The sequence below is a fragment of the Impatiens glandulifera genome, chromosome 1, assembly GCF_907164915.1.
Source record: "Impatiens glandulifera chromosome 1, dImpGla2.1, whole genome shotgun sequence".
NCBI lineage: Eukaryota > Viridiplantae > Streptophyta > Magnoliopsida > Ericales > Balsaminaceae > Impatiens > Impatiens glandulifera.
This window is the reverse complement of record NC_061862.1, coordinates 87,333,367-87,352,862: the sequence shown is the minus strand read 5'-3', so window position 1 is coordinate 87,352,862 and position 19,496 is coordinate 87,333,367. Positions and strand designations below refer to the sequence as shown.

At 22.9% G+C, this 19,496-nt stretch overlaps 1 protein-coding gene across 1 annotated transcript; it reads left to right on the top strand.

The window, feature by feature from the left end:
• The first annotated feature begins 11,463 nt into the window (after positions 1-11,463).
• Positions 11,464-15,079, top strand: LOC124922059 (beta-glucosidase BoGH3B-like). The gene is made up of 8 exons (XM_047462785.1): positions 11,464-11,680; positions 12,396-12,600; positions 12,672-12,762; positions 12,853-12,998; positions 13,098-13,341; positions 13,490-13,594; positions 13,709-14,096; positions 14,595-15,079. The coding sequence occupies exons 1-8, from the start codon at positions 11,464-11,466 to the stop codon at positions 15,077-15,079; spliced, it is 1,881 nt and encodes a 626-aa protein (XP_047318741.1).
• Positions 15,080-19,496: the final 4,417 nt, after the last annotated feature.

Genomic DNA, 19,496 nt, shown 5'->3' with positions numbered 1-19,496 from the left:
AATACTCATATTGTAAAATACAATAATTTTTTTTTAGGAAATATGTAGTTTTGAATTTTGAAAAAATAAATAAGAATAAAAATCAGTTACCAAATCAGTTGAAAGCTGAAATTTAAAATGAAAAAATATTAGTAATTAAATTATTAAAACTAGTTTAGTTTGGATGACTTAAATTATATATATATATATATATATATATATATATATATATATATATATATATATATATATATAATTTAAGTCATCCAAACTAAACTAGTTTTAATAATTTAATTAATATATATATATATATATATATATAATTAATTAGTTTTAAATACGAAAATAATATAGAGATAATTTATGGAGGGAATGAGAAATAGAATAATGTAGTAGATCGGTTGAATAAATAAAAAGTTCTCTTTTCTTTCCTCAAGCTTTATTGACACGCTATGATATGATATACATCATTCATTCTCTAATTTTCTCCATTATCTCTCCTCAATAAATATATATATTGTGAGAGGTGTTTTTTTTGTTTTCACCGCTAGTTGACAAAGATGAGACGATAATGATATTTGTTATTTCATAAATACTATAAACACAAATTAAGTTTATTTTTTAAAGAAATTATTGTGGAGAGAATGACATGAAGTAATCTAATTGACTTAAAAAATAAAATAATTATGTCTTTTTTTTTTCACACTATTCTATTTTCAACCAATGAGGTGATGTCACGTCATTCTCTCATTCCATACCAAATTCCCCTATCACTTCTATATTTTTTTATAACAATATAAATATTTAATATAAGGTTAACAAATCTATTTTTATAATTTTATTAAAATTTTATTCCAAATCAAATAAAACTGGGATAGTAAACACATCCTCAATTCTCAATTCTCAATTCTCAATTCTTATATTATCTATCTATTTGTTTTAATTTAAGACATTTTAAAAAGAGAATTAAGATTAAATTTTTAATCTCTTACACAATATTTTAACATAAAATATTAATAAATGAAATCTAAAATATTGATCTCTAATCAAACAAATGTTGACACTTAATTACTTAAATTATTATTATTATTATTATTATTATTTATTATGTTTGAAGTAATATTTCATTAATTTGGTTCAAAAATACTTTACAAGAGCCTTGAGTTTTTTTTTTCATATTTTAAAATTTATCAAAATTTGATAAATTAAGTTTTAAACTTATTTATGAGTTTTACATTTGCCTTTTCATATTTTAGCTTTTTGGTAAAGATGGTAAAGTCTGATTCACATTAGTATGAAATGGTCTTTTAAGTAATTTATTATTATTATTATTATTATTATTATTATTATTATTATTATTATTATTATAGATAGTGTGACATTAACTCTTAATTTTTAATTTCTTAAATTTAATTCCCTTTTTTAAATTTCTAATTTTAAAAAAGAAACAATGCTCATATTAATTTATCTGTTTTATCCATAATTTTTTTTTCAAACTTACCATAATTTAATTTCCGAATAGTCTCTATGTCTTTCATTTGTCTAACGAGCTCGTAGTGTGATTATTTGAATAATCCATTTAGTTATTTGAATAACTCATTTACTTATTTGAATAGTTCAATAGTATTTCATTAATTTATTTTATTATTTTATTAATTAGTATATTAAAATTTTTATTTTTTTATTTTTTAAAATAAATATTTTTTTCATTAAATATTAATATATTTTTTAATTTTTTAACCAATATTTTAACTTTTCATAAATGGAAACTAAACAAAATTATTTAAATAATATAAAATGAATTATTTAAATAATCCAAATTCAAACAGAATCTTGGAAAATAAAATAACTTTCTTTTTGTTTTTCTATTTTTCTCTTTTATTTATATATATATATATATATATATATATATATATATATATATATATATATTAAAGTTTTAAAATTATAATTTAGATGTAATTTATAGAATTTTATTGTTTGCTAAATTTTCTAAAAGGAATTTAATGTCCATTTTTTTTTTAATTTTATGTTTTAAGATAGGAATTTTGTTACTTTTAAAGTAATTTGATGTTAATCACCCTTACCATATTTCAGATTAAAGTAAAAAAAAAAAAATCCTACTGTTGAATAAGACTAGATACCTTTTATATCAAAAATGAACTTATACAGTCATTGAGAAAATGATAAAAATTTTTTTTAATAATAATAATAAATTCTATGTTACATTATATTAATTTCCAACAAGAAATAAAAACATTATATATTTTTGTCTCAAGTCTATCTTAAAAAACTAGCAATATTAAAGACCTACAATATTGTGTTCTAAAAACGACATTACTATTTTAAGAATAAAATATATTTTTATACTCCATTCAGATATAATGTCATGGATATAAATTATAAAGTTCTAAATAAAAAATAATTAAAATTAAATTGAAGTTATTTTTAAGTTTGATAAACTCTTTAATATTAATTATAATTTAATTTGGTGTAATTTCATCATTTTTAATTTCAAATTTTAGTTTGGAATTGTGATTCTAAATTTTTGTTTTTTTATATTTTTTTTTTAATAAAATAACTTTAAAATACGATTAAAGTTTTAATCGATAAATTATTTTTTGAATTTAAGATGATAAAATTCCGATATTTTTTTTTCCTTTTTAGTTTACTAAGTTAACATTTTGAACTGATATATATATTCTTTTAATTTAAAAAATTAACATGTTAAACCGATATTTTGTTCTTCAATTTAGAAAGTTAAAATATTGAACCGATAATATTTTTTTGAATCTATGAAGTTAACATGTTGAACAAATATTTTTTTTTAATGAAAATTGAAATTAAATTTTTTTATTGATACTTGAGCTATCTTAATTGGTTGTGTCAAACCAATATTTTAATAAAATAGATAATATACATTAAAATTATTTTTATTATATATTTTTTTTCAAACATACCAATTGTGATTGAATTATAATTTAAAATCAATTCTCATTAAATTAAAACTTCAATGTCAAATTCAATTCTACTTATCCAAACATACTCTAATGAATTTGTTTTTAAAACAAAATTATAATTATTCTATTGAAATAAAAACTAATTGCCATTTTTAATGGCTCCAAAAGAAAGTGTAGTTTTTGAACTTCTCATACAAGTTGAATAGGCTAGTTGATCTATATTCCATTTATGAAATTTTGGTATGATTCCATTTTCTTCTTGTTTTTCTTTTTGTTGCAAAAGAAAAGGAGTTTATTAAACATATTAGTGTTATATTATTTTTGTCTTATGCTATATTTTACTTGCTCTTAGGCTACCATGATGCCTTCTTATTATCTTATAAATAAGAGCCTTTGTTATAATGTTATTTGGTTATAATCTTAGTGAAACTACAATTATAATTATAGTGAACCTTAAAACAAAAATAATTGGGATGAGATTTGGAAGAGAGAATGATTGAGAAAATAATGATGTTTTTTCAATTTAATTGATTAAAAAAATAATAAAATTTTTTTTTCTACTCTCTTTCCTTTTTCTTTTTATTTTTTTTCAATCAATAACGTGATGTTACGTTATTCCCTTTCCCTATCACTCTAAAATATATTTTGTTATATTATTATTACGTGTAGACACAATAACTTAAAAAAATTATTAAAAAAAATAAAATTGAGAGTGATATTTAACATTATTTTGCACAAAAATTGTGTATAAAAAAGTTGTAATTTGTATTAATGTAGGAAACTATAATAACACTCCACGATCATGATTTTCACTAAAACGTTCTAAATAAAAATTGAACATATGACTTTTGATCTCTTAAGAACCACTCATGTCACTTAAGCTATATATATCTTAGGGTGATTAAAATGTTGTAATTTTTTTTATAACATTATTTTGTCATTTTAATTTATTTTTCATACCGAATAGGCAAATATTGTAACTTTGAAATTGTTATGTCACATAACATGTGAAATAAGCGAGAGAGTGCATAAGAATTGTAATGTAACAAACCTATAAAGAGATTCTAATAGAACTATGGTTGGAGATTGTTATTACTAAGTATGTTGATAGTTATGTTAAAAATACAAGGCCTAAAATCAATTTAGGCCATGAATTTTGCACAACGTTTTCAAAGTGACTTGGAGTTGTCAATATTTTTCTAAGATTTGCAAAATAAACAAATTTCCTACATTAAATTTATAGAATCTACGTATTATAATGTTTAATTGTGGACTACCATTTTGACATTTCTCGAAATTTGGAACAGTTAATTAAAAAAATAAATTAAAAAAAATATATATATATATAAGACTTAAACTTATAACTTATACAATATACTAACTAAATTAAATTATTTAATAATTTTATTTAAATTAAATTATTTAACATTTTTATTTAAATTAAATTAAATTAAATATTTATATAAATATAGGCCAAAATTATATGAGAATCAAATATTTTTATAAACATAATCCTACAATATTTTAATAAATTTGTTTAAGTTGTATTTTTGCGAGAATCTAGTATTTTTTATAAATATACATATGCGACATTTTTATTTGTTTGTTTAAGTTTTGTTTTGTTTTGTTTTTTATAGTGTCAAAGAACGAGATTTGTTAGGTGAATTAGGTAGTTTCTTTTAAATTGATAATTATATAAATTATATATTAATACACAAAATTATAGATATAAAATAATAATTATTAAAATACACCAATAAAACCAATGTTTGAATTTTGATTTAGGTGCAAATTTGAATCTTTTAAGAACATGAATGAATAATGGTTGTTAAATATATGAATGCAAGTACAAAATATTGAAGAGTAAAGATAAAAAGTCGTATGATGAGATGATTTAGTATAAAATATTTAGAGCAAGTTTACCAAATTAGCAATGAAAAGTTAATTAAAAAAAATGAATAATAATGAATAAACATGTGAAATTATAAGAATTATATTAAAAATGAGGATAAAAATTATTAATAATAAAATAATTAATTGTAAAATACTCTAAATAAAAGTATTTTTAAAATAAAGTCGTAGAACTCTTTATTTTTATATATAAAAGATATATCTTTATATATACAAAATATTAATATATATTTAATAATTTTAAATTATTATTACACATTATATAACAATTATTTATTTATTTATTATAATATTTCTATTTTCACTCATTTATTAGTATTTCAAGACAACACATTTATTTTATTATAATTAATATGCATTTCAAATCAATTTATTATTTTTTGTTATAATAGTTTGTATCTACCATTTAATATTTAATATTTTAAGTTACCGCATTTATTTTGTTATGATATATATCTCTAATAAGTTGACTGTTATATTAGATTTTACTTTGATTTATGATTATATTTAAAATTGATAAGAATTTTTTTCTTTCTATTTATCTTATAATTATGAAATGTCTGTTTAATATATTACACTGTATATTGCAAAATTCATTTGACCTAACTTTCTTTTAAATTAATAATATATTTTTAAAATAATGATAATAAGATGAATTATATGAACCAGGCAATTCTATGACAACCATTGTTATGTCATAATCGAATTAAACAATGCCTATAGTTGAAGTAAAGTGGTGAATTTTTATATAATCTCATAATTAACACTAGATTCAATTATAAAAAAAAATTTAAAATTGGCTCAAACTTTAAGCAATTAGGAAGAATAAAATTTATTTAAATAGCTTTTAGAAATCAAAAGTTGAAAAAATGGTGGAAGGTGCACTCTCCTCTGAAAATTATATAAAAGTTTTATTTATTAAAGGAGATGAGAAATTAAGAATCTCTCTTTGTCATTTCGTCGAACACTTGGTATCCTACAACTATCACATCACTCCTCCGATTCTTCTCATCTCTCCTCTTCCTCGTTGTCTTCATCACCACCGTCGTCTCATCGGGGGAAGAAGACGATGCACTCACCATCTACGATGTCCTGCAACAGAACAATTTTCTAGTAGGTCGTCTATCAAAAAGTGTAACAGAATACAAGATCAATCGAAACTCAGAAAAATTAATGTGTACCTTAAGGATACTTGTAGTTACAACGTGGAATGTTAGTAGAAGACGACGCAATGAACGCCACATCCTTCTGTGCATCAATCTCATCTTCTCCCACAACTGACTTCTGCATTACTTCTTTATCTAAAAAATTTTGGATTGAATTAAACATTAAAAATAATTGGAGCCCCACGAAATCTATCAAATAATATAAAAAGAAAATAAAATATAAATTAATTATTAAAGTTATAAAAGAAAATAAAAAATATTAATTAGGAAGAAATAATTAATATATATAAAAACTGAAATAAAGAAAAATTAGTAATTATGAAATAAGAGTTAAATTAGTAATTATTATAAGAGAAAATTTAAGTATTATTATTATTATTAGGTATATATATATAAAAGATAAGAGAGAGAAAAAAATTAGGAAAAAAACTTAATATATATAAATTTTAGGTGAGAGAAATGTTATTTGTTTTTAAAATATTTAATTTTTAAATAAATTAATATATATATAATTTTTTCTTTTATTAAAAAAAATATAAAATTTATTTGTGTGAAAATATAAAAAAAAATATTTATATAAAAATTATTGATAAATGAGAATTATTATTATTATTATTATTATTATTATTATTATTATGTATATTATAAATATTTTTACATACAAATAAATGGATATTTAATATTAAATATAAAATTATTAATAAGGTAATATATATTTTATGTAATTTGTGTGAAAAATAATATATTTATATAAGAGAAAAAATAAAATAAAAATAAAAAAAGAAAGATAAATTAATAATTATGGTAATAGAAATAAATTAGTATATATATATATATATGATGAGAGAAAAAATAATAAATATATATATACCAAAAAAGATATAAAATATACAAATTAATTATGAAAGATAAATTATATATATATATATATATATAATAAATATGAGGATAAAATAAATATAAATATATATTTTAACTATTTTTTTAAAATTAATTTAATAAATATGGAGACTAATAATTTAAAAAAAAGACTTTTCATTACTTAGGAAGGAAACTTAATATATAAATAAAAAAATGATAAAATAAAAAATAAATTAATTATTAGATATACAAAATAAAAATAAATAGATATTTAATATTAAATATAAAATTATTAACAAGATAATATATATTTTATGTAATTTGTGTGAAAAATAATATATTTACATGAGAAAAAAAAAAATAAAAAAATAAGAAAGAGAAATTAATAATTATGATAAGAGAAATAAATTAGTATAATAAATTATATTTGTAAGATAATATAATTTTTTTGTATTATTATAAAATGAATGATAAAATATAATATTTATATAAAAAAAATTATATTGTCTTACAAATAAATTTTATATTTATTTAAAAAATAAAATAAAATTTTATTTAAAAAATAAAATTTTAAAAACCAATATTAACATTACACCAGTTTATAAAATTTATCTCTTCTATCATAATTACCTATACATAATTACCAATTTATTCCTCTTACTATAATTATTAATTTAACTTTCCTAATTAAATTTTATTTTATTTTATTAATTTTTCTTTCTTAATTATAATTTTTGTTATTATATCTCACATATATATTATTTTTATTCATTAATTTTATATAAACTTATATTTAATATTAAATATTTATTTATTTTTTTTATATAAATATTTATGATATAATAATAATATATATAATAATAATAATATATATAATGACGTTTAATATGATTGATTAAACTTACACTAAAATTATAAATTTATCCATCTTAAATATTAAAAATTCATTCCTCTTTCATATTAATAATATATCTTTCCTAATTAATTTTCTTTTTTATTTTCTTTCTCATCCTATATATATATATTTTATAACTCTAATAATTAATTAAAATTTTATTTTCTTTTTCCTCATTTATTTATTATATATATATATATATATATATATATTTATTTATTATCTTCTCATTGTCTATATATATTTCATATATTCTTACACATTATTTTTATATTTTTTAATAAAATAAAAAATTATTTATAATTTTATATTTTTTAATAAAATAAAAAATTATAAATATTTTAATTTATTTAAAAATTAATATTAAACTGTTTTCTCTCTTAAAATTTTCTCTTAAAATCTATATATAAAGTAGTCTAAAGAGAGAGTGAAATCGCCTTAGAAATTCATCAGCTCCGTTTGAAATTGGCAACTGTTATAGGTTAGATTTAACACAAAAGGCCAATGAGACCATCATCCAGTTAGCATTGCATCTCAACGTAAAAGATAAATAGTTTAGGGTTCGTAAGATATATGCAGCTTGTTTTTTTGAAAACAATAAATAAATAGAAAGCTTACCACGGGTTGAGGAGAGAGTGAAATTGTCTTTAAAATTCATCCGCTCCAGTTCGAAATCATCAACGTTGATGCTGTCATTCAGCGTTTACGGATCGAAAATTGCTCATCTAGTGCATGATAGTGTGTCTTGCACATCCAAAATCCTAAGTAAAAAAATGAATAAGTGAGAAACTAAAAAGTAAAAAAAGGAACATGTGAGAGAAAGAAAAATTCACAAATATTTATATTGTTTTTCTCTTATTTATGTTTAATTCTCATTAATTTATCATTTATTAAATTTAACGTTTTTCTCTTATTTATTTCTAATATTTAATTTATTAAATTGAATGTTTTTTATATTAAGATAAAATAATAAAAATAATAATTAGAAAAAAGAAATTAGTAAAATAAAATAAAAATGAATTAGTAAAAATTAATAATTATGGTAATTATGATATGAGAGAAACAATTATAAAATGTTAAAAAAATATAATAAGCCTATGTGAGCTGTGGTGGGAGCGTGAATGTCACCCTACATTTATTTTCGTCATAATATATTATATATACAAAAAATGAGATAAAATACACAAATTAATTATGAGAGATAAATTATATATATATATATATATATATATTTATATATAATAAATATGAGGAGAAAATAAATATATATATTTTAACTATTTTTTTAAAAATTAACTTAATAAATATGGAGACTAATAATTTAAAAAAAAGACTTTTCATTAGTTAGAAAGTAAACTTAATATATAAATGAAAAAGTGATAAAATAAAAAATAAATTAATTATTAGCTATACAAAATTAATTAATTATTTATATATAACGAGAGAGAAAATAAAAACTGAAATTAATTAGGAAATATATTATAGATAAATTAGTAATTATGGAAATATAATTATGATAGGAAAGAGAAACTTTTATAAAATAAGGAAACTAATAATTATATTAAGGAAGAGAAATATATATAATATATATATATATACACAAAAGGCCAATGAGACAATCATCCAGTTAGCATTGCATCTCTGTAAACGTAAAAGATAAATAGTTTAGGGTTCATAAGATATATGCAGTTTATTTATTTGAAGAAAGCTTACCACAGGTTGAGGAGAGAGTGAAATTGTCTTTAAAATTCATCCGTTCCAGTTCGAAATCTTCAACGTTGATGCTGTCATTCAACGTTTACGGATGGAAGATTGCTCATCTAGTGCATGATAGTGTCTCGCACATCCAAAATCCTAAGTAAAAAAATGAATAAATGAGAAACGAAAAAAGTAAAAAAAGAACATGTGAGAGAAAGAAAAATTCACAAATATTTATATTGTTTTTCTTTTATTTATGTTTAATTCTCATTAATTTATCATTTATTAAATTTAACGTTTTTCTCTTATTTATTTTTAATATTTAATTTATTAAATTGAATGTTTTTTATATTAAGATAAAATAATAAAAATAATAATTAGAAAAGAGAAATTAGTAAAATAAAATAAAAATGAATTAGTAAAAATAAATTAATAATTATGGTAATTATAATAGGAGAGAAACAATTATAAAATGTTAAAAAAATATAATAAGCCTATGTGAGCTGTAGTGGGAGCGTGAATGTCACCCTACATTTATTTTCGTCATAATATATTATATATACAAAAAATGAGATAAAATACACAAATTAATTATGAGAGATAAATTATATATACATAATAAATATGAGGAGAAAATAAATATATATATTTTAACTATTTTTTTTAAAAATTAATTTAATAAATATGGAGACTAATAATTTTAAAAAATAATTTTTATTAGTTAGGAAGGAAACTCAATATATAAATGAAAAAGTGATAAAATAAAAAATAAATTAATTATTAGTTATACAAAATTAATTAATTATATATATATAATGAGAGAAAATAAAAATTGAAATTAATTAGGAAATATATTATAGATAAATTAGTAATTATGGAAATATAATTATGATAGGAAAGAGAAACTCTTATAAAATAAGAAAACTAATAATTATATTAAAAAAGAGAAATATATATATATATATTATGAAATAAATGTATATATATTTATTAAGAGAGAGAAAATAATTAAATTAGGAAAGAGAAATGACTTGATTTGTGGATGATTATGCAGAGAGAGCGTGTTTTACACCTTCAACATTTTTAATTAAGCGTCATTAGTTATATATAGATAAGTTATATTTTTATATTTATATAATCTTAGAAGATTTTTTTTTTTTAAAGATTTATACATAGTTTATAATTAACTTTTTTTTTTTTTTTATCTACGTTCATATAACTTATATATTTCTAGTTAGTTATATTTAAATCGAAATTTTTGAGATTATATTTAAATTGATTGAATCCTTAAAATGATGCTATTCAATATTATGTCAATTTTTATTTAATAACACTTTTATCATTTTCAAGTATTTAGAAATAATATACATTTTGATCAATACATTGTCAAAATATTTTTATTCAATTTTATTTTCTGAAAAATGGTTTATGTTGTAGTAATTATAGTTTGGAACCAATAAAATTTTATTATAAAAATTGTGACTTTTATTGTTATATTGTTCTCTTCGTTAAGGCAATTTGATTTGTAAGAGAGACAATACAAATTATTTTTTTTATAAGAAATATAATTTTTATTAGATCAAATAAAGAGTTACGTATAAAATATTAATATACAAATAAAAAAAATAACATTTACAAAATCAAATCTAAACATAGATAAAATAAATCTGTAAATTAAGATTAAGATTCTAAATATTGGGCCTTTTTTAGAACTTTTATTTTATAATAAAATGACCAGTTAATATAGAAAAAAGTAATTTGTTAATTATTCAAATATATATATATATATATATATATATATATATATATATGAATGCTCTTAATCCAATCTTATCCTTATCCCAAAATCTGATGAATATTTTCTTCATTTAATTAATTAAAGTATATGATAATAATATTAATATCCAGATTTTCTTCTACTATTTATATACCCCTCCATTCTACCCTCAAATTATTAAGTTATTTGCATTTTTTTTTTGGAATTCAGGAGAAAATGGAAATTTTAATACTTATCCTGTGTGGGTTGTTGATGATGAATGGGTCAACCATGGCAGCAGAGAAGATAATTAAGTATAAGGATCCTAAACAGCTACTAAATGTAAGGATTAAGGATTTGATGGGGAGAATGTCTCTAGAGGAGAAGATCGGTCAAATGGTTCAGATTGAACGATCGGTTGCTTCTAAAAACGTCATGACTAAGTACTTCATAGGTAAATAATCCAATAATGATGTTCGTTTATTTGAGAAACTAACTTATATACGAAGTATCGATAATTGTGACTTTGTTTTTACTATCATTACTTGTATATTGTTGATGCGATTATTTTTAAAAGATTAGTAGAAAATTTGTACCTATTTTATAAAATTTCAAAATTTGAGAGTTGTTTGGAACTTTAATTAAAGATTAGGAATCATTTTTGTTTGTGCACATTATTATTTATGGTTTATTTGCTCATTGGTAAATTAAAGATAGTATATAACATTTATTTAATACCAAATAAAATAATATAACTTTGTAACCGCACTTCATTATTGATATTTTTGCCTCTATAACCATTTTATGTTGTTCTCAAATTGGAAATCACAATCAAATTTTATTTTTTTAAGTTAAAATATCTCAAGTGCAAATATCTAAAATGTTAAAAGTATTGTGTTATTTGCTTCTAACCATTTAATTTTGTTCTCACATATTGGAAATTACAATAACATATATAATTTTTAAGTAAAAAATGTGTATATATAACACGTACAATTTTGATAAAAGAAAAATCAAATTAGATCCGCGTATATATGATTCCAATTTCAACGCATTCTCTAATCAAAATACTTTATATCGAATAAAAAGTTGACAATGTTTTTGAAATATTTGGAGGAAGACAGATTGAATTATAATCATTAATAATGTATTTTTGTTGTAAAATATAGGAAGTGTGTTGAGTGGTGGAGGAAGTCCTCCAGCCAAGCAAGCAAGTCCTCAGGCATGGATCAAAATGGTTAATGATTTCCAAAATGGTTCAATGTCTACTCCTCTTGGTATCCCAATGATTTATGGTATAGATGCTGTTCATGGCAATAATAATGCCTACAAGGCTACCATTTTCCCACACAATGTAGGCCTTGGAGCAACAAGGTATAAGTAAATTCAATCAAATGATTATTTCCATCACTCAATCAATGGGTACTTATTCGAGTTTTAAATAGGGACCCTGATTTAGTTAAGAGAATTGGAGTTGCGACCGCCCTTGAAGTTAGGGCAACCGGCATCAGCTATGCTTTCGCGCCATGTATTGCGGTGAGTTTGTAAGAATTCTATGAATTTAAAATGGTATATATATATATATATGATATTTGGATTATATATAGAAGCTCAAAATTTTCATAGGTATGTCGAGACCCGAGATGGGGACGATGTTACGAGAGTTATAGTGAAGATCACAAAATTGTTCAATCGATGACATCTTTGGTTTCTGGATTACAAGGAGATATCCCTATCAATGGTAGGAAGGGCGCCCCTTACGTTGGTGGCAAGTAAGTTTAATTCTTAAGTTTAAGAGACGACCAATAAATAATTTATGAATCATTGTCTAAACCAATTTTTTTTGTTTCAATTGTGTTCGATCATTTTAGAGACAAAGTCGCGGCTTGTGCTAAGCATTATGTGGGTGATGGAGGAACGACGAAAGGCATAAATGAGAACAATACGGTGATAGATTTGCATGGGTTATTAGGCATTCATATGCCGGCCTATTACAATGCTATACGTGATGGTGTATCCACAGTTATGGTCTCTTACTCTAGTTGGAATGGGATAAAAATGCATGCAAATCGCGATCTCATCACTAATCGTCTCAAGAAAAAGATGCGCTTTAGAGTATGTGATTTTTCCAAGCAATTTATTTCGATAAAATTGTCAAAATTTGATATTTTGAACCAAATAATATAGAATAGAAAACTTAAAATAGCATGATTGATATTTTGAACTTATGACTAATTGATTTATTGTTTATTTGTTGTTGTAGGGTTTTGTTATTTCAGATTGGCAAGGAATTGATAGGATCACCACACCAGACCATGCTAACTATACATATTCCATCTTGGCTGGAGTTCAAGCTGGTATTGACATGGTTAGTTTTTTTTTATTTCTTTACAATTTGTGGCTACTTTTTTATTTTTATTTTTGGTAGATATCAAACTTTTTGTATATTTGTTAACCATACCAACTACCAAGTGTATTTCAGGTCATGATTCCTTACAACTATACCGAATTCATCGATGGACTGACCACCTTGGTGAAAAACAACTTTATACCCATGAGGCGAATTGACGATGCAGTTAGGAGGATTTTGCGCGTAAAATTCACCATGGGCCTGTTTGAAAATCCGTTTGCCGACGAAAGCTTTGTAAAAGATTTAGGTAGTAAGAAGCATAGAGAATTGGCTAGGGAGGCGGTTAGAAAAAGCCTTGTTTTGTTGAAGAATGGTGAATCCGTAGATAAACCGATCTTGCCACTTTCCAAGAAGGCACCAAAGATACTTGTCGCCGGCTCACATGCCCATAATCTTGGATATCAATGCGGTGGTTGGACAATCGAGTGGCAAGGAATTGGCGGTAACAACAACACCGAAGGTATTGATTTTGTTCATTTTTTTATACGAAATGTGACTATCTAACAACACTTTAAGTTATCGGATCAAGATAAGAAATCGTTAATATGTATTTAACTAAATTATATTTCAAAATATTATTTCATCTCAATCCATATTTATATTACATATTTTACGGAAAAAAAATGTTTCTATTGACAAATTTCACATCTTAATATCATCTAAATTCATACCCACATCAAACAAATATTTCCAAATGGACCAATGTCATTTTGATTGAATACAGATATTTTATTTTGTTAATATGCAAAAACACTTTCTAGTTTAGGATCAATATCAATAACTTTTTGAATATTTGATTAACTAAATTCTATTTATTATCCACATTCAGATTACATATTAGACGAAAGAAAGTGTTTTCAAATAAATTTGTTGACTATTTCTCATCAGAATATCACCCAATTGGACTCATGTCATTTTAGTTGAAAGAAGATATATAACTTTTTTGTGATCATTTTAGGCACGACAATCCTTTCCGCCATACAAAACACAGTCGAGAAAGAGACCGAAGTTGTTTATTTAGAGAATGTTAACAACACAAAAGCTGTTAAGGAAGGAAACTTCTCTTATGCTATCGTTGTGGTTGGGGAGCTACCCTATGCCGAGACCAAAGGCGATAGCTTGAACTTGACAATCGCTGAACCGGGGCCAAACACGATCCAAAATGTGTGTGAAGCCGTCAATTGTGTTGTCGTTCTTGTCACAGGTCGACCAGTGACAATCATGCAGTTAGTACCACAAATGGATGCTATTGTTGCGGCTTGGCTGCCCGGAAGTGAAGGGCAGGGTGTTGCCGACATGTTATTCGGAGACTATGGATTCACCGGAAAGCTTTCGAGAACTTGGTTTAAGACGGTTGATCAGTTGCCTATGAATGTTGGGGATGCACATTATGATCCCTTGTTTCCTTTTGGATTTGGGCTCACCACAAATACTACTAAATAAGAGTTTGCTTAAATTTTGTTTTAAGAGCTTGTATGTTCTTTTAAATAATTTGAATCTCAATTCTTTTGTTTGGCCGATGGAAATAAAATATATATCATACTTGATTCTTGATTGTCACCAATAATTCCCTTCAAATTCCAAAGAAAAACTTATCATATATCAAAATGAGAATTTGCAATTGTGAATTTGTATATTGTTTTAGTAGTTGACTAATCAATGAGAAAAAAATGTCATAACAGAAGGAATTGTGTCTTTAAATTTAATGTGCAATAACTAAACTTAGATAAGATAAATTAACAGATATAATTTAATCCGATTATTTTAGGAGTCGTAGTGTTTTGCTAGAAGCCAACTACGATTAATGGGGTTAAACCTATAACTATTATAATTGGGTCCTATGAGGTCACACACTTAGAGTTGACCGACTAGATAAACGAGAAAGATGGTTAATTATTAATACATATTAGATATTATTAATAATAAGAAATATTATTTATTTGTGAAATAAAATAATATATAATTAATACATATTAGATATTATTAATAATAAGAAATATTATTTATTCATAAAATAAAATAATATATAATTAATGGTTAATTATGGAGTTAAGATTGTGAAATAAAATAATATATAATTAATCCATATTAGATATTATTAATAATAAGAAATATTATTTATTTGTGAAATAAAATAATATATAATTAATGGTTAATTATGGAATTTTATTTAATACAAAAGGATTCACTTATTTGCAAGAAAACATAAGTGAATAGAGAGAGAATTGTTCCTCTTTTAAAACGGCTTTTGTTATATTACGGTGAGAACTCTAAAAGGAAGAAATCATCTTTTAATCTAGCAATTGGATTGCTCCCCCTTTGTCTTTTTCGTCCTAGCAGTCGAAAGTAAATAGATCTAGTCGGGCTCGTGTGGACCAAGTAGAGGAGCAACACGTGGGGCTCTCGATTATTCATTAATACCAGATCTGATCCGATTCACGCATCAAAAGTATATTTCTATAAACTATATATCATGATTCTATCCATTATGCATGATCATATGATTAGATGTTTAGATTAGATCTATAAATTATTCTGATGGGAACATCTAATTAACCAACAATAACTTAAACTCTAATTTGTCTATTTTTCACAAATTCCCCTGTTATGCCACGCACGAATTTTAATATTAAAAAAAAAATAATACCTGATAGATATTAGTTAACTAATAAGAGTGACAACTATTATCTTAAAAACATTAATCCAAGTCAAGATGACAGTTTTGCTAACTTGTTACCTTAGAAAATTAATTGACTTATCGTAAAAAGGATATTTCTCCACAACTTTTTTTATTCATTCTTGATTTGTGAATGAATAGGCAGAATATCCATAAATATTTATATTTAAAAGATACAAAATAAATAAAGCACAATATATAATTTACATTGCATATAATATTGTTATCCATATATAAAGATCTTATATAATAATGCATCTCTAATGTCTAGTCTAGAATTTAGATTATACTTTCTTTGTTTTTCATGATCATCACCATAAGTTTGTTTCTCTTCACCAAAAGTAGTTCAATTTTGATGTTTACCTTATCTAATTTGTGTTTTAGTTTTCCCAATTTTGACCTTCTTTTCACCTTACTCTCACCAACCCTTATATTCTTCTCTGTTTCCACCTCTTCTTCCTCGTTCTTTTTCTTCGATTTCTTTGTAACTTTTCGGGCAAACCCTTCTTTCATTTCAGCCGGTTTTTGGCCTTGGTCTGGAATACTTCCCCTCCTCCCATTTGATATTTTGCTAAAAGATGCTGGAAAAAGAAAAAAACAAAACAAATGAATTGTAAATATGAATTGAGTTTAGATTATTATAGAGAAATAAAGAGTTAGTAACATTTTACATAATCAGACATGTATCTTTTTTTAAATGGATATAAATTAACTTTAAAATATAAATATCACATAAAATAATTAAAAGTAGGTTTGTTTTTTGTTGGATATTTCCTACGAAGACAATTATATCTATAAAACGTTACATATGCACACACAAATAGTAGTTTTTGTTGACTTATAACCCTATTATATATATATGACTAGATGAACAAGACTAATATTTGGATGTCCAAATAGAACTAGATCTTAAGGAAAGAGATTGTATTTATTTATTTATTTATTTATTTATTTTATTTAAATTTTGTTGGTAAGCTAGCACAGTTGGGCCTTATTTACGGCTGATGTTGGCTTAAGTCCACATTTGGTTAGGTAGAACATTTATTTGATCTTTAATTCATTAATTTTCTTTTAATTTAATTCAAATTTATTTTTCTAATTCTAAAATAAAAATAAAATAGATTTGATTCATCCATTTCATTTATAATTTCACTTTCAAGACCTTATTACATTCATTTCAACTTAAAAGGTATTATAAATATGAATTAAACTCATAATATTTAATCTTTTAAGAATTACTCTGATTATTTGAGCTAGGTTAGTCTATTATTCAATCACACTTTTATTAATAGCAATTGAATAGAAAGTGACTTAATCTAACTAGCTTATTTTGAATAATTTGATTTATTATCTATATCGAAAGGGGAAGGAATTAATTGTGTTATTTAATTTAACGTGCAATGACCATTGAATTACACATTCTTCTTTATTGTGACATTGCCAAGAGCATGTGAGCCATTATGCAGACCCTCCTTCAATTTCAATGTAATACACTATAAAAAATTGCTAACTTCTAGGTTAAATGGATTGAAGTGAGCTCTAGAAACAAAATCACGGACGACTGAAATTTTTGTTTTTTATCTTATTGACATTTAAAATTCTTACGTTGTTTTCTTATTTATTGTTTTATTTTTTTTCCTTCCCTTTTGTAAAGAACGAATGTTGCGCTCTTTTTAATAAAAATTCACCTTTAAAAAAAATAATTAAAGGTTTAATTATATAATTAAAATTTTAAAAAAATATTTATTTATGAAATAAATAATATATAATTAAAAATAACAAAAGAGAACAAAAGTTTGGTAGAGTTTGAGTGTCATGAATACGGTCAAGAATAACGTGTCAGTCAGAATTTGAGTGAACTTATAAATTTTATTTTTTAAGTTCACAGGTTCACTCAAACGATCTCGACACTATTCATGACATTAAATTCACATTTTTTATCCTTACTCTCTAATGAAATAGTTTAATTATGTGTTAAAATCTTAAAAATATATTATTTATAATATAATAATATATATATATATATATATATATATAATTAAAAGTTAACTAAAGAAAAATATCTTCTCGCCTTAAATATTTTACACTTTATTTATATTATAATGAGGTCAATATTTAAGAGACATAATAGACAAAGTGAAACCCAACACAATTACCTAATTGAAGTATTTGTGTTATCTTTTTTTAAAAGTATTATAAGTCACTTGAGATTATCATATTTCAAACCAAGCAATAGTGATAATTGTCATTGTTCATTGTCACAGGAGTCGAAGGCAAGAAGGTCTAACCGAGCTTGTTTGGTCTAATTAGAGAAACACCATGTGAGGCTAGCTCTTATCTCTTTTGGTACCAACTAGATTAACCAGTCATCAACATGTATTTATTTATGAATTATTAACGATCTTATCAATTTAACATAAAGATTCTAAAACTAGGTGTCTAGATAATGATTTAAAATTTTGCTTAAAAATACCTAAATTTTCAACTAAAGTTATTTTAAACTATAATTTATTTTTAATATAATTGTGTTTTTTATGAAGCAGTTAACATATATAACATTCAAAATTATAAAAAAAAAATAATATCACTTAGTTGGTAAATCAGTTTATAGACCATAAGTTCAAACAACGGTAAGTATTTCTCTAAGGGTTTAGGTGTCTATACATGGGTGGGGTGGTCATAGTTATGGATGATAATTGATTAAATTGGGACGGAGAATTTACTTATCATCTTTGTTTCTATTGTTGTAACGAAATACGTTACCATCTTTGTTTCTATTGTAACGAAATACGTGAGATGACGTAAACTCTAAAGAAAAACACAAATTTAATGTGATTCATTAAGATAAAACTTGGTTATGTTCACCGGAAAGATAGAATATTATTGAGAAAATCAATACATAAATTACATCAAGACAGACTAGAGTTATGACACGAGTTTATATAATACTCGGTTCCTCGAAACTCTAATAGATATAGAATTGAGACTGGAAACGATGCTCTTAAGGCAAAAACTTTAGCTTTCTAAAATGACCGATTGCACATTTTAAATAAGTTTCAACTAGGTCAACACTAATATTTTGATAAATAATCTCCAAAATATTATCACAATATTTTACTAGTTATATTACCATTACAAAATATCACATTTTCTTTTGTGTTAATCTTATTTCCTAAAATTAAG